Source organism: Triticum dicoccoides, chromosome 6B (assembly GCF_002162155.2).
Source record: "Triticum dicoccoides isolate Atlit2015 ecotype Zavitan chromosome 6B, WEW_v2.0, whole genome shotgun sequence".
Lineage (NCBI taxonomy): Eukaryota > Viridiplantae > Streptophyta > Magnoliopsida > Poales > Poaceae > Triticum > Triticum dicoccoides.
In genome coordinates this window covers 565,873,679-565,888,967 of record NC_041391.1, presented here as the reverse complement: position 1 = coordinate 565,888,967, position 15,289 = coordinate 565,873,679, and the positions used below count along the sequence as shown (strand labels likewise).

The 15,289-nt window shown below is 46.2% G+C and overlaps 2 protein-coding genes and 8 non-coding genes across 13 annotated transcripts; all 10 read left to right on the top strand.

The window, feature by feature from the left end:
- The first annotated feature begins 5,984 nt into the window (after positions 1 to 5,984).
- Positions 5,985 to 11,667, top strand: LOC119323026 (putative U-box domain-containing protein 42). Of its 4 annotated transcripts, XM_037596586.1 has the most exons (6): positions 5,985 to 6,251; positions 7,268 to 7,358; positions 7,436 to 7,564; positions 8,090 to 9,066; positions 9,290 to 9,599; positions 9,891 to 11,667. In XM_037596586.1, the coding sequence occupies exons 3-6, from the start codon at positions 7,555 to 7,557 to the stop codon at positions 11,504 to 11,506; spliced, it is 2,913 nt and encodes a 970-aa protein (XP_037452483.1). In that variant the 5' UTR covers positions 5,985 to 6,251; positions 7,268 to 7,358; positions 7,436 to 7,554; the 3' UTR covers positions 11,507 to 11,667. The 4 variants fall into 4 exon arrangements, with proteins under 4 accessions (XP_037452483.1, XP_037452486.1, XP_037452485.1 ...); XM_037596589.1 differs by lacking the exon at positions 7,268 to 7,358; XM_037596588.1 differs by having other exon boundaries at positions 7,268 to 7,564.
- A 631-nt stretch (positions 11,668 to 12,298) lies between these two features.
- Positions 12,299 to 14,838, top strand: LOC119324436. Its single transcript, XM_037598229.1, has 2 exons — positions 12,299 to 13,444; positions 13,659 to 14,838. The coding sequence occupies exons 1-2, from the start codon at positions 13,292 to 13,294 to the stop codon at positions 13,746 to 13,748; spliced, it is 243 nt and encodes an 80-aa protein (XP_037454126.1). The 5' UTR covers positions 12,299 to 13,291; the 3' UTR covers positions 13,749 to 14,838.
- LOC119327020 lies at positions 12,756 to 12,833 on the top strand. The gene has a single exon (XR_005158352.1). It is a non-coding gene; the product is annotated as a small nucleolar RNA R160 (small nucleolar RNA).
- On the top strand, positions 13,116 to 13,193 carry LOC119327021. Its single transcript, XR_005158353.1, has one exon. It is a non-coding gene; the product is annotated as a small nucleolar RNA R160 (small nucleolar RNA).
- LOC119327162 lies at positions 13,365 to 13,528 on the top strand. Its single transcript, XR_005158435.1, has one exon. It is a non-coding gene; the product is annotated as a small nucleolar RNA snoR143 (small nucleolar RNA).
- Positions 13,578 to 13,741, top strand: LOC119327161. Its single transcript, XR_005158434.1, has one exon. It is a non-coding gene; the product is annotated as a small nucleolar RNA snoR143 (small nucleolar RNA).
- Positions 13,818 to 13,985, top strand: LOC119327160. Its single transcript, XR_005158433.1, has one exon. It is a non-coding gene; the product is annotated as a small nucleolar RNA snoR143 (small nucleolar RNA).
- LOC119327163 lies at positions 14,060 to 14,229 on the top strand. The gene has a single exon (XR_005158436.1). It is a non-coding gene; the product is annotated as a small nucleolar RNA snoR143 (small nucleolar RNA).
- Positions 14,679 to 14,758, top strand: LOC119327018. Its single transcript, XR_005158350.1, has one exon. It is a non-coding gene; the product is annotated as a small nucleolar RNA R160 (small nucleolar RNA).
- A 119-nt stretch (positions 14,839 to 14,957) lies between the features above and the next one.
- On the top strand, positions 14,958 to 15,038 carry LOC119327019. Its single transcript, XR_005158351.1, has one exon. It is a non-coding gene; the product is annotated as a small nucleolar RNA R160 (small nucleolar RNA).
- The last annotated feature ends 251 nt before the right edge of the window (positions 15,039 to 15,289 follow it).

The following is a 15,289-nucleotide window of genomic DNA, read 5'->3' as shown; positions in this document are numbered from 1 at the left end:
CTACAAGGTGTGAAATTGAGTCAAACTCAATGCCCGACCACAGTAGAAGATAGAGAGAAAATGAAAAATGTTCCCTATGCTTCAGCCATAGGCTCTATCATGTATGCAATGCTGTGTACCAGACCTGACGTATGCTTAGCAATAAGCTTGGCAGGAAGGTACCAAAGTAATCCAGGAGTGGATAATAGGACAGCGGTCAAGAACATCCTGAAATACCTAAAAAGGACTAAGGATATGTTTCTCGTATATGGAGGTGACAAAGAGCTAGTCGTAAACGGTTACGTCTATGCAAGCTTTGACACTGATCCGGACGATTCTAAATCGCAAACCGGATACGTGTTTTTATTAAACGGTGGAGCTGTAAGTTGGTGCAGTTCTAAACAAAGTGTCATAGCGAGATCTACATGTGAAGCGGAGTACATAGCTGCTTCGGAAGCAGCAAATGAAGGAGTCTGGATGAAGGAGTTCATTTCCGATCTAGGTGTCATATCTAGTGCATCGGGACCAATGAAGATCTTCTGTGACAATACTGGTGCAATTGCCTTGGCAAAGGAATCCAGATTTCACAAGAGGACCAAGCACATCAAGAGACGCTTCAATTCCATTCGGGACCAAGTCCAATTGGGAGACATAGAGATTTGCAAGATACATACGGATCTGAATGTTGCAGACCCGTTGACTAAGCCTCTCTCACGAGCAAAACATGATCAACACCAAGACTCCATGGGTGTTAGAATCATTACTATGTAATCTAGATTATTGACTCTAGTGCAAGTGGGAGACTGAAGGAAATATGCCCTAGAGGCAATAATAAAGTTATTATTTATTTCCTCATGTCATGATAAATGTTTATTATTCATGCTAGAATTGTATTAACCGGAAACATGATACACGTGTGAATACATAGACAAACATAAAGTCACTAGTATGCCTCTACTTGACTAGCTCATTAATCAAAGATGGTTATGTTTCCTAACCATAGACATGTGTTGTCATTTGATTAATGGGATCACATCATTAGGAGAATGATGTGATTGACATGACCCATTCCGTTAGCCTAGCACTTGATCGTTTAGTATGTTGCTATTGCTTTCTTCATGACTTATACAAAGTTCCTGCAACTATGAGATTGTGCAACTCACGTTTACCGGAAGAACACTTTGTGTGCTACCAAACATCACAACGTAACTGGGTGATTATAAAGGTGCTCTACAGGTGTTTCCGAAGGTACATGTTGGGTTGGCATAATTCGAGATTAGGTTTTGTCACTCCGATTGTCGGAGAGGTATCTCTGGGCCCTCTCGGTAATACTCATCACCTAAGCCTTGCAAGCATTGTATCTAATGAGTTAGTTATAAGATGATGTGTTACAGAACGAGTAAAGAGACTTGCCGGTAACGAGATTAAACTAGGTATTGGATACCGACGATCAAATCTCGGGCAAGTAACATACCGATGATAAAGGGAACAACGTATGTTGTTATGCGGTTTGACCGATAAAGATCTTCGTAGAATATGTAGGAACCAATATGGGCATCCAGGTTCCGCTATTGGTTATTGACCGAGAATAGTTCTAGGTCATGTCTACATAGTTCTCGAACCCGTAGGGTCCGCACGCTTAACGTTACGATGACAGTTTTATTATGAGTTTACAAGTTTCGATGTACCAAAGTTTGTTCGGAGTCCCGGATGTGATCACGGACATGACGAGGAGTCTCGAAATGGTCGAGACATAAAGATTGATATATTGGACGACTATATTTGGACACCGGAAGTGTTCCGGGTGATTTCGGAGAAAACCGGAGTGCCGGAGGGTTACCGGAACCCCCCCGGAGAGTTAATGGGCCACATGGGCCTTAGTGGGAAGAGAGAGGGGCGGCCAGGAAGGGCCGCGCGCCCCCTCTCCCTCTGGTCCGAATTGGACTAGGAGGGGGGGCGCCCCCCTCTTTCCTTCCCCTCCTCTCCCCCTTCCTTCCCCTCCTAGTAGGAGTAGGAAAGGAGGAGTCCTACTCCTACTAGGAGGAGGACTCCTCCTCCTGGCGCGCCCAACAAGGGCCAGCCGGCCTCACCCCTCCCTCCTTTATATACGGGGGCAGGGGGCACCCCATAGACACAGAAGTTGATCTACGGATCGTTCCTTAGCCGTGTGCGGTGCCCCCTCCACCATATTCCACCTCGGTCATATCGTCGTGGAGTTTAGGCGAAGCCCTGCGCCGGTAGAACATCATCATCGTCACCACGCCGTCATGCTGACGGAACTCATCCCCGAAGCTTTGCTGGATCTGAGCCCGGGGATCGTCATCGAGCTGAACGTGTGCTGAACTCGGAGGTGCCGTACGTTCGGTGCTTGGATCGGTCGGATCGTGAAGACGTACGACTACATCAACCGCGTTGTCATAACGCTTCCTCTTACGGTCTACGAGGGTACGTGGACGAACACTCTCCCCTCTCGTTGCTATGCATCACCATGATCTTGCGTGTGCGTAGGATTTTTTTTTTTGAAATTACTACGTTTCCCAACAGAATGGTGGAGCAGTAAGCTGGTGCAGCTGCAAGCAGAGCGTCGTGGCGGGATCTACATGTGAAGCGGAGTACATGGCAGCCTCGGAGGCAGCACATGAAGCAATTTGGGTGAAGGAGTTCATCACCGACCTAGGAGTCATACCCAATGCGTCGGGGCCGATCAAACTCTTCTGTGACAACACTAGGGCTATTGCCCTTGCCAAGGAGCCCAGGTTTCACAAGAAGACCAGGCACATCAAGCGTCACTTCAACTCCATCCGTGAAAATGTTCAAGATGGAGACATAGATATTTGCAAAGTACATACGGATCTGAATGTCGCAGATCCGTTGACTAAACCTCTCTCGCGAGCAAAACATGATCAACACCAGAACTCTATGGGTGTTCGATTCATCACAATGTAACTAGATTATTGACTCTAGTGCAAGTGGGAGACTGTTGGAAATATGCCCTAGAGGCAATAATAAAAGTATTATTATTATATTTCCTTGTTCATGATAATTGTCTTTTATTCATGCTATAATTGTATTATCCGGAAATCGTAATACACGTGTGAATACATAGACCACAATACGTCCCTAGTAAGCCTCTAGTTGACTAGCTCGTTGGTCAACAGATAGTCATGGTTTCCTGACTATGGACATTAGATGTCGTTGACAACGGGATCATATCATTAGGAGAATGATGTGATGGACAAGACCCATTCCTAAGCATAGCACAAGATCGTGTAGTTTGTTTTGCTAGAGCTTTTCCAATGTCAAGTATCTCTTCCTTAGACCATGAGATCGTGTAACTCCCGGATACCGTAGGAGTGCTTTGGGTGTACCAAACGTCACAACGTAACTGGGTGACTATAAAGGTGCACTACAGGTATCTCCGAAAGTGTCTGTTGGGTTGACACGGATTGAGACTGGGATTTGTCACTCCGTATGACGGAGAGGTATCACTGGGCCCACTCGGTAGTGCATCATCATAATGAGCTCAAAGTGACCAAGTGTCTGGTCACGGGATCATGCATTACGGTACGAGTAAAGTGACTTGCCGGTAACGAGACTGAACGAGGTATTGGGATACCGACGATCGAGTCTCGGGCAAGTAACATACCATCTGACAAAGGGAATAGTATACGGGGTTGCTTGAACCCTCGACATCATGGTTCATCCGATGAGATCATCGAGGAGTATGTGGGAGCCAACATGGGTATCCAGATCCCGCTGTTGGTTATTGACCGGAGAGCCGTCTCGGTCATGTCTGCATGTCTCCCGAACCCGTAGGGTCTACACACTTAAGGTTCGGTGACGCTAGGGTTGTATGAATATGAGTATGCAGAAAACCGTGTTGTTCGGAGTCCCGGATGAGATCCCGGACGTCACGAGGAGTTCCGGAATGGTTCGGAGGTAAAGAAAACTATATAGAAAGTGCTGTTTCGGCCATCGGGAAAGTTTCGGGGTCACCCGGTATTGTACCGGGACCACCGGAAGGGTCCCGGGGGTCCACCGGGTGGGGCCACCTATCCCGGAGGTCCCCGTGGGCTGAAGTGGGAGGGGAACCAGCCCCTAGTGGGCTGGTGCGCCCCCCTTGGGCCCCCCTGCGCCTAGGGTTGGAAACCCTAGGTGGGGGGCGCACCACTTGCCTTGGGGGGCACTCCACCCCCCTTGGCCGCCGCCCCCCTTGGGAGATTGATCTCCCAGGGCCGGCGCCCCCCCTGGGGGCCTATATAAAGGAGGGCAGGGGGGAGGGCAGCCGCACCCAAGTCTTGGCGCCTCCCTCCCCTGCTACACCTCGTCCTCCTCCCGCAGCAGCTTAGCGAAGCCCTGCCGGAATTCTGCTGCATCCACCACCACGCCGTCGTGCTGCTAGATCATCATCAACCTCTCCTTCCCCCTTGCTGGATCAAGACGGAGGAGACATCACGCTGACCGTACGTGTGTTGAATGCGGAGGTGCCGTCCGTTCGGCGCTAGGATCTCCGGTGATAGGATCACGACGAGAACGACTACTTCAACCCCGTTCTTTTGAACGCTTCCGCTCGCGATCTACAAAGTGGTATGTAGATGCATCTCCCCTTTCACTCGTTGCTTAGATGAACTCATAGATGGATCTTGGTGAAACCGTAGGAAATTTTTTATTTTCTGCAACGTTCCCCAACACGCAGATCACTAACGCATAGCCCGACACCGGCAACCTTCGTCCGAGGTCAACCCGCTCTGCCATATCTGATCCCCTCCTCAAGGTCATCCTACTTGCGAACTCCAGTCGCTCCGCTTGGTGTTGAGGAGGGTGGCATACATGGATAAGCAGCACCGTGTGGATTTGGAAAGGGATAAGAACGAAGTTTCTGATTTGGTTTGGATAGACGAAGGGGATTTCTTTGGGGGAGAGGAAGAACTCGGCCAAGGCACCTGACAGTAGGTCAATGATGTTTATTTGTGTGGGGTCGCCTTCTTTGATCGAGTGGTGCCCTCCGTTGTGAAGCCGGTGCCATACAATTCTCATTTGGGATCGGTGGTGATGTGGCACCTTTTTCAGTAATTTGGCACCGATAATATAGTGGAGGTCCTTATAGTACCAAAATTGTCACAATATTAAAAAATTTGAAAAAAATAGCAATTACGTGCATATCCTTCCTTTTAGCAAATAGAATCATAAAGATAAAACCTAGATTGCAACTTGGTCCAACTGCATCTTACAACCTCACTAGAGGTGCTCTGGCCACCATTTCTGGCCAAAAACTTGGTAGCATCGAGCAAGGGGAAGAGAGCCTCACCATGGAGATTAAATAGAAGCTCAATTGAACCAATTACTTCTTCGATTTCGATATGTTGTTCCAGGGTGAAGGTCAATGTATAATGGTAAAAGATCTGGTGATGAGCTTGCATGTCGGCTTCCAAACCCGTGAAACGACAGATCCTATAGCGTTGTACACAGTACACTGATCCAACCTCCCCATTTCTTTCACCTCCATGGCGGTGAAAAACACAGGGAGGGGGGGGGGGGTGACGCCCACTTCGCATTATTCCTGCACCGTCGTCACCATAACATAACTGGTCCCCACCAATGACAATATGTGTACGCTACCAATATCCTTCAATTATAGTTATGTTTTGGTCAGGTCGGATCCTGTTCTGGTGGGTTTGGCCAGGTAAATTCGACTTTCCGTGAGTGCCCACGCCGTCAAAAGACAAATTTTCTTTTTGAAGTACGTCCGAAAGAAGTTTCTTTTTTACGTGTCGGAAGGCAACTTTGAACTTAAAGTTTTTTTTGAGTCTTTTCTTTCAGATTAAGTTTGTGCTGCAGTGGATATTTTTTTTTTTGAGAGAAAGTGTGCTGCAGTGGATGGTTATTTGTGTTGGGCTCTACATCTTAAGAAAATTATCTGTGTGAAGACATGGGCCGTGTAGATCGCTGGGCTTGATTAGGCCCAGTTTCGGACTGGGCAGAATCTGTCCCGATCCGCCCGGGACGCCGCCTCGCCGACGTCGCCGTGCTGGGGGGTTACACGGCGGCGGCGGCGGCGGCGAAGCCGGGGTCGGTCTCCGCCGTCCGTCCGCGAAAAGCAGGCGTACGTCACGGCGACCCCGTGGCGCGCGCTTCCGCGCGCGTGTGGAGCCAATTTCAACTCTTAGCTCCAAATGACGAGAAACCTAGAGCCCAAGTCGGAGCCGGATGAGCTCCGCCGCGCCGCCCTGCCGGGCTTTGGGCCCCGGGAGCACCTCCGTCCGCAGCCTCCGGTACCTCCCTCCGGTCTCCGCCGCACAGTCATAGAATATCATGGCCGCGCGATGCATTTGGATTTGGTACATGGTAGTTGACTAGTTTTGTCTTAGACTGGTGCACGCCATTGACTTCAGCAATTTGGTTGATGCGTACAAAGTTATGACTTCAGCATTTTGATAGATGCTTACAAAAAGAATCTGCCCTTTTGTCATGCCGCCACCCTTATTCTATGGTTGTTCAACGATCAACATTCATTATGTCGCTTGTGATGCTTTTTTCATAGCTATAACCTGACTTTGTTGCATCGACTCCATGTCTACATCCGAGCATATTATCAGATTATAGCAGTAGCTAGTAAAGGTTTGGTACGAGTTCGTCCCTCGGTTTCATTTGTGGGACTATGGAATAATCTCTATCCCTTCGTTTCACAAGCTTAAATTTGTGAGAAGTAGCTTGTGCAGTTGAACTTGTGTTGACTTCAGTGAATTTTGTCCTATAGAATTCTGAAGACATTAGTTCAAACCTGCCTAGATGTATTATATTATGATGACAAGTTAGTTGTGGTGCCATTTTTCAAGTGCTTACGTTTTAGCCCAGTCTAAATTGTTCAAAGAAGATTGCTGTCGCTATCACCTGCGATTATAATCTGCATCTTTTTTTATATATATTTTAAACATCCATTACTTCATGCTGAGTTGTGGCAATCAGGCGTTATGACTTTTTGGCTGCTGATGGTATCGACTGCTATCCTCTATTAATCTAGGGAAATTTGGAACCATGCAACAGCAAAGCTATCACTTTTGAATTGCTGTACCTGAGTATGACATTCCACTGCAACATCCAATGGCATACTTCATAACAGCAAACTTTGGAGGGGCATGCTTACCAATCCCAATTTTCCATTAATCTACGCTATATAGTTTTCAGCGATAAGGATGGCATTGTCATTAGGTTCTTTTGGGTTAGCTTGCCAAACCTACCTATCACCTAACTTTGTTCCTATTAAGAACTTCATGCTTCTTGCTTGCAGAAATATTTCATTCCATCACCAAGACTGTCACTCATTGATTGTGTTCTTCTTTTATGTGGATAGCGTCATCAACTGTCCTTTCCTTTGATAAGTAAGTGCAGTATTAAAAGGGGTCACATAGTGCATCCATTCTGCTGGGTCTTCTATATCTGCATTCTTCTGTCGTAGAATGTGCTTCAGAGGAGATACAGCGGGTGCTGTTCTGGCGAAAAAGGAGGCAAAGCCGCTAATTCTATAACTCCTCTACAGTCCACACAGAGTCACAGTGCTCAAATCTCTTGGATGTTATGGATACAGGTAAGGTTCTTTATTATAGCTGTAATCTTCATTCGTTTGTTTGGAGAGATTACTCGTTTGGAGGCTTTGTGGAGGGACATGGCAGTAAGTGCTCCTGGGGAGAACATATTATCCTTTTGTCAAAGAGATTTCTGTTCTCGGAGTAATCAAATTATGCTTTGCCTCCCTAAGGATTACAATTTCATAGTTTTTAGGTGTCTTTTGTGATCGATATACTTCAGGCAGAAAAGGCTGTTGCCTTTACATCTCTAATTTAGTCAGTTAGAAAAATAGTCATGCTATAAGAGGAACACCGGATGATAATGCCAAAAACAAATACAGGTATACTTTGAGTAATCGTTGAGTAGCTTAAGCCTTCTGCTTATGCTCTTACAATGATTTTGGTTGTTCTGAAAAATCTTCGATCTTCAGGAAAATTCTATGCATCTAGTCCAATATGTCACACTGTTTTTCTAGCATATAATTATCTCCCATATCTGAACGATAATTTGCATTGTTGTTGTCTGCTTCTGTTTGGATATGCAGTCATGTTGATAGTACCCGCTGCCGATTTTAGCCAAGAGGACTCCATGGCATCTAGCAAGGCCATAATGGAGCGTCAAACAGCTCGCAGGGCCCCAATCAATATGACACAGATACTGGAATCTCTATTTGCCAGTGTCAACCTTGCTAAAGACATCACTGTAAGGTGCAGAGGAAGAGCGCTGCAACTCACAGATGATGAGATGCAAAGCATAGCACATGACCTGGAGAGTGTCATTCAGAACATATGTGATCATCTTGGCAGGATACCAGCATCAGCACTTGGCAACAATGCTTACACTGACGTGGCAATGAAGTCAAACTCAAGGAGGGGCTACACCGATGTTGCTATGTCCATGAATGCAGTGACTGACATACCCAATAGGAGGTCTGTCTACGAGAGTGACATGCCGAGGCTGGTGGACTTTCTGCAGGGAATGTACCATGAATCACATGAATTTGGCGGGCAGACGTTTAACTCTCTCCCAGAGGTCACAGAATATGTTGAGCCTCTGTATGATGGATTCTTCTGTCCACTGACAAAAGAGGTGATGACTGATCCTGTGATGACAGTGGGCGGTGTGACATATGACAGGAGAGCCATAGAGGAGCATTTTGCGAGGTCTGCAGACAGTTTGGAACCTGTCTGCTGCCCTGTCACAAAAGCTCCATTGCAGAGTAAGGCAGTGATGAGTAATGCTTCCCTGAAGAGTGTGATTGCAGAATGGGGAATGAGGAATGAGGCAATGCGGATTAGAGTTGCGCGAACTGCGCTCTCTTTGTCGACTAGTGAGGCTATGGTGCTCGAGGCCATACATGAGCTGAAATCGCTGGCCAAGCTGAGGGGGAAGAACAAGGAGCTGATGCATAAAATTGGTGTCACCAAGGTCCTATCACGTTTGTTGGACAACCACAATGAACAGATTCGGCTTGACACATTGGAGCTTTTGTCCTTGTTAGTTAAGGATGAAGAAGGAAGGGTAAGAAGGAACTTCTTGTCCCTACGTAAACTCATCTACAATTTAGAATAGCATACACAAGTACTCCCTCTGTAAAGAAATATAAGAGTGCTTAGATAACTACTTTAGTGATCTAAGCACTCTTATATTTCTTTACGGAGGGAGTACTTAACTGATCGGCTGCTTGGCACCAAGTCTGTGCTGCATATTATGATGGAATTTTAACAATTGCTGCATATTACAGGAAATCATTGGAAAAACCAAGGCCATTGCCAGGACAGTTAAGCTACTGTCAAGTAGTACTATTGATGAAAGGCACGCGGCTGTCTCTTTGTTGCTAGAGCTTTCAGAGTCTCAGTTATTGCTGGAGAAAATTGGGTCAACTGCTGGAAGTATTCTGATTCTCACCACAATGAAGATTAATGATTCTGATGATCCAGTTGCTGCTGAGAAATCTGGAGCAGTCCTCAAGAACCTGGAAAAGTGTCCAAAGAACATCAAGTACATGGCCGAAAGTGGCTACCTAGAACCCCTTTGGAGTCATCTTGTTGAAGGTATGCCTCTGAAGAAATTTCATAACGTTTTTTTGGTTCATTAAAGTGTGTTATGCTAGTTAAGCACAGTAAGAGAGCATATCTGCTATTGTTTTCTTGCAAGTCTGATTGTATTTGAACCACCTAGATTTTCACAAAGTATAAACCCCCTTGTCATTTAATAGTTGTTCCACTACAGCTGCACATGTTAGGATTGCCTCAACTTAACATCCCAAATAAGGGTTTTGAGACTCAGGCCTGTTGCTCCTATAATTAATTGAACTTTAAGCTGACATGAAGATTCCAAAACAGGTCCTGAAGAGGTGCAGATGGAGATGATCAGCTACCTAAGCGAGTTGGTCCTATACCAGGAAGTCACCATTGAAATCACGGAGAGCACGTCGGGCGTCCTCATCAAGATGGTGCGCAGTTGCAACAAGGTGGTCCATAAGGCAGCACTCGATGTGCTGGTCCAGCTTTCCTCGCACCACCCCAACAGCAAGGTGCTCGTTGAGGCAGGTGCTGTCCTGGTCATGGTCGAGGAGCTTTTCATAAGGAAGATAGATGACGAACCCGAGAGCTACAAGGCCAAGGCTGCCACCGCCCTAGCCAACATTGTTGAGTCCGGCATTGATCCAGACACCACCGTGGTGAACAAGGAAGGCCACGTCCTCACGTCCAAGTATTGCATCTATAACTTTGTGTGCATGCTCAAGTGCTTCATACCCGATGACTTCAACCTCAGCATCATCCGCCTACTGCTCGCGCTCACCGCATTCGCCAAGCCCCTGGATGTCATGGTCTCAGTCGTCAGGGAGAACCACCGCGGCCATGCCATTGTGGAGCTCATGAGCTCCCCAATGGAGGCGCTTAGCATTGCTGCGACGAGGCTGCTCATTACTCTGTCTGCGCACATTGGCCACACCATCGCCGAGAGGCTCTGCAAGACGCAGGGGCAGCCGGGCAGGCTAGTCAAAAGCATCAGCCATGCCAGGCAAATCACCGAGCGGCATGCTGCTTCGGTGACACTCCTCTCAAGGCTACCACATCGAAACATCTCGCTCAACCTTGCGCTGGTGCAGGAGGGCGCCGTGTCGGTTCTGCTGAGCGGGATAGAAGAGATGCAGAGCAGTGCAAAGAGAAGGAGCAGGTACGCGGTACAGTACATGGAGGGCCTGGTGGGCTCGCTGGTGCGGCTCACCGCGACGCTGTACAACCCGACCGTTCTGAAGGAAGTGATGGACCACAGCTTGGCCTCGGTGCTGACTGAACTCCTCGCCGGAGCTGCCGGAAGCGCTGAGGTGCAGCGGCTCGCCGCCGTGGGGCTAGAAAACCTCAGCTACCAGTCCATCAAGCTGTCGCAGATGCCGCCGGAGGAGGACCCACGGCCAAAGAAGAAGACAATGCTGAAGCGCCTAATGACCACAAGGGTGCAAGGCAACAAGACCCTCCAACACCAACAACCCGTCTGCCCGGTGCACCGGGGAGTCTGCTCCACGGTGACATCCTTCTGCCTCCTCGAGGCCGGGGCCGTCGAGGGTCTCCTCGGCTGCCTCGAGAGCGACAGCCCCCGGGTCGTGGAGGCCGCGCTGGGAGCATTGTGCACGCTCGTCGACGACCGGGTGGACGTGGAGAGGAGCGTGTCCGCCCTCGCGGAGCTGGACGCCCCTCGGCGCGTGCTCGGGGCGCTGAGGCAGCACAGGGAGAACGTGCTGTGGCACAAGTGCTTCTGCATGGTGGACAAGTTCCTAGCGCACGGCGACGACCGGTGCGTGAGGGAGGTGACCGGAGACAGGGTGCTGCCGTCGGCGCTGGTGAGCGCCTTCCACAAGGGCGACGCCGGCGCCAAGCAGGCCGCCGAGGGCATCCTCACGCGGCTGCACAGGATGCCCGACTACTCGGCGACCTATATGTCCGTGGAGATTTAGTGACTCCTTGTCATACTTACTGCTGGTGATCGATTAAAACAGAAGCATGTTGTATACTTACGGTGTTTAATTGCTCGTTTCATTTCCATCACTGTGAATTTGTGAACCTCTGGTTCTTGTATATATGCACATGTGAATCAAACGAATGAGTTTTTTTGTGATGTGGGGCTGAGCATCCCCTCTATTTCTCTGTATGCTCCGCTGCTCACTGGCATGCCATGTTGTGTACAAGGCCCGGTGAGCTGTTGTGATCTTTATGCTGTCACTTTTCTCTTTATCGATGAAAAGATACGCAAGCTTTGCGTATTCATGAAAATAGAATTTTTGTGATGGAGATGGAAGGATTGAATTGGTAGTGTGATTCACTAGCAGATAACGAAAGCTCACAAAATGTAGAACCATGAACAGATAATGCATAACAAAATCAGTAAAGCAGAATCCATTCTAATTTCTATTCAAATGAGCTATTTTCTCCTTGTTTTTTTTTTCCGAAAGTATATCACTGTTTTTTTCTTTTTTGGAAAGAATATCTCACAGTTTTTTTAGGGGGAGAATATCTCACAGTTTTTTTTAGAAGACACAGTTTTTTTTTGAGAATCCACACAGGTTTTTCTTTGTTGTCTCATATCTCACAGGTATAAGAGAGGATGGAGAGCTGGCCCAGTTTGTTTATTGAGGGTCCCAGTTAAGTCGAGCGGATGGAGAGCTGGCCCAGTTAAGCCCAAAGTCGTCAGCCCAGCCCATTTATATCTTGGAAGACTCGTTCCCTCCCCATCCTGCCCATATGTACCGCAGAGGCAAACCCTCGTCTCCTCCAAACCTTGGAACCCTAGCCGCCGCCAGCGACAGCTTAGCGGAACATCTCTCAGATCTCCAGCTTTTGCTTATTTTTTTTTTCGTTTGTTCATCGCGTTTGTTTGCATCTTGGCCACTTTTGAGTGCTGATTGCTAGAGCACATGCTTTTCTTTCTATTGTTTCTTGGATTTGATGGTTATGTTATGGTTAACTCGCACCATTAGCCCCCTGTGCTGTTGAGGTTTGGAGCAGGGAAAACTGCGGGAAAAGGGTATCTATGGGTGCAAAATCAATCCAGTTGGACATGGGCTATGTTACTTCTGTGGAAGCCAGCGATTTTCCTCGGAATCAATTTTTCTGTCCACATTCACCTTGGTGTTCTGTAGTTTGGATTCGCTTAGTATGTTTTAGATCGATTTTGTCGAGCACATGATGATGTTACAGTTGTTTAGAAGCGAAATGAGGAGGCGAAATCATCTGAATTTATGCTGTGGATATTACCTACATGGTCTTCAAAGTTCTCTGATCGCTTCATGTTCAAATCTCATGTGTAGCTTGATGTGTTTTGCTTACCTGATTTCTGCTAGATGCAACATAGAAGCAAAATGAGGAATCAACACATCTGAAGTTTTGCTTACCTGATTTCTGTTAGATGTACTATAGCCAAGGAAATCAACACATCTGAAGTCTACCTACTGTGGATCTTATCCAATTGGTGCCTATCTAGATTTACCTTTGCATTTTTCTTATCTTCATTGCCATATGTGTACACTCTTGTTGCCGAGGGAAAAATATGCATGTTTTAAGTTGTGAAGAAAAATGAGAACTCATGTGATCTGAAGTATCTGATGCTGATACATCCGTATATGATTTCAAAGTTCTCTGATTGCTTACTTGCGCGCACAGCCCTCTTATCCAATTGGTGAATATCTAGGTTTACTTGACATTTTCTTTTCTTTGCAAAATGATTCATTCTTTCTTGAAACTTGATGTTGACAGAGGATGAAAATGCATGTTTTATGTGTGTTTGCACAGTTCGTAAGGAAGTGAGAATTGTTGCACCTCTGCTTTGTATGCCCTGCTCTCTGACTGTGTTTGTGGGGTATTTACATTGGTGCAAAAAGGAAAAGCTGCTCCTTGGAGCAGCAGCGGCCAGACAACCGTAGAGATAGATCCACAGATGAATGGCTAATCTGCTGCTTGTCTACTAATTCTATCTCACATTTCTAATGATTATTTTCCTGTATTTTAGAGACATCCAGTATGTAGTGTCTGTTGCACCTGTGATGTATTGTCCTACTTGCGGTGCTAGTAGGATATAACACTGGTGCAGAAAGGAAAAGTTGCTCCTTGGAGCAGCAGCGGCCAGACAACCGTAGAGATAGATCCACAGATGAATGGCTAATCTGCTGCTTGTCTACTAATTCTATCTCACATTTTGAATGATTATTTTCCTGTATTTAGAGACATAGGGTAATTTAGCAATGCACAAATATCCAGTATGTAGTGTCTATGTTGCACATGTGTTGTATTGTCCTACTTACTTGCCGTGCTAGTAGGATATAACACTGGTGCAGAAAGGAAAAGCTGCTCCTTGGAGCAGCAGCGGCCAGACAACCGTAGAGATAGGTCCACAGATGAATGGCTAATCTGCTGCTTGTCTACTAATTCTATCTCATATTTCTGGTTATTTTCCTGTATTTTAGTGTCATGGGATAATTAAGCGTTGCACAAATATCCAGTATGTAGTGTCTATGTTGCACCTGTGTGTTGTATTGTCCTACTTTCTTGCCATGCTAGTAGGATATAACACTGGTGCAGAAAGGAAAAGCTGCTCCTTGGAGCAGCAGCGGCCAGACAACCGTAGAGATAGGTCCACAGATGAATGGCTAACATGCTGTTTGTCTACTAAATCTATCCCACATTTCTTGCCTGCAACGGGTGGCATGTTTGCTCTAACATGCTTGTCAAGATAGCTGTGCATTTTGTGTCAAAATGCTTGTTGTTTCAAAAAATATATATATGTATATATATTATATATTTGTTGGTGTTCACTTGTGCATTACTGCACCTTTAATTTGTACATTTCTGCTTTCTTGTTAGTTGGCAGGATTTTCGTATGACAGTACTGACACACAATCCATAATGAATAAATCAAAGTGCAGCAGAACCATTAGATTGACTATTGTACATAAATCATAACAAAAAATTGTATGTAGAGTAGTTCTGTTCTTATTATGATTGTGTGATGTTAAACATGGTGCACAAATGAAATGCTCCATGCATCCATATATGGTCTTCAAAGTTCTCTGATTGTTGTGTTTACGTCTTACTGATGTCTATGAGTCAAAGTTACAGTGTTTTATGTGGTTGAAAAGCAAAGTGAGGAGATTATATGATCTGAAGTATCTAATGTGGATATAACCATACATGGTCTTCAAAGTTCTCTGATTGTTTCTCACAACTCTTTTCTTCATTGATGTTACCCGAGGAAGAAAAAACATGTTAAAGTTGTTATGAAGCAAAATGATATCCATACACAGTCTTCAAAGTTCTCCTATTGGTATTGTTTTCTTCCTTTGTTGGTGGATATATCTTTTTAGTGTGTAATGGGTATTGTTTGAGTTGAAGTTTCAGTGCTTTATGTAGTTGAAAAGCAAAATGAGGAGATTATATGATCTGAAAGTATCTGCTGTTGATACAACCATACATGGCCTTCAAAGTTCTCTGATTGTTTATTGTAGCTTGTACCTACACATGCTGGTATTTGTTTCTTTTTTGTGGCAATTTTTTTATGTTGTATGATGATTCCTGGATAAAAAAAGTGTTTTATGCCATTCAGAAGCAAAATGAGGAGGTTATATAATCTGAAGTATCTAAGAGCATCTCCAACAGCCGCGCTAAACTAGCGCCGCGCCGCAAAATAGGCCTTTTTAGCGCGCGCGCAACGCGGCGGCTCGCTCAGCGGGCGCGCAAAAACGGCACGC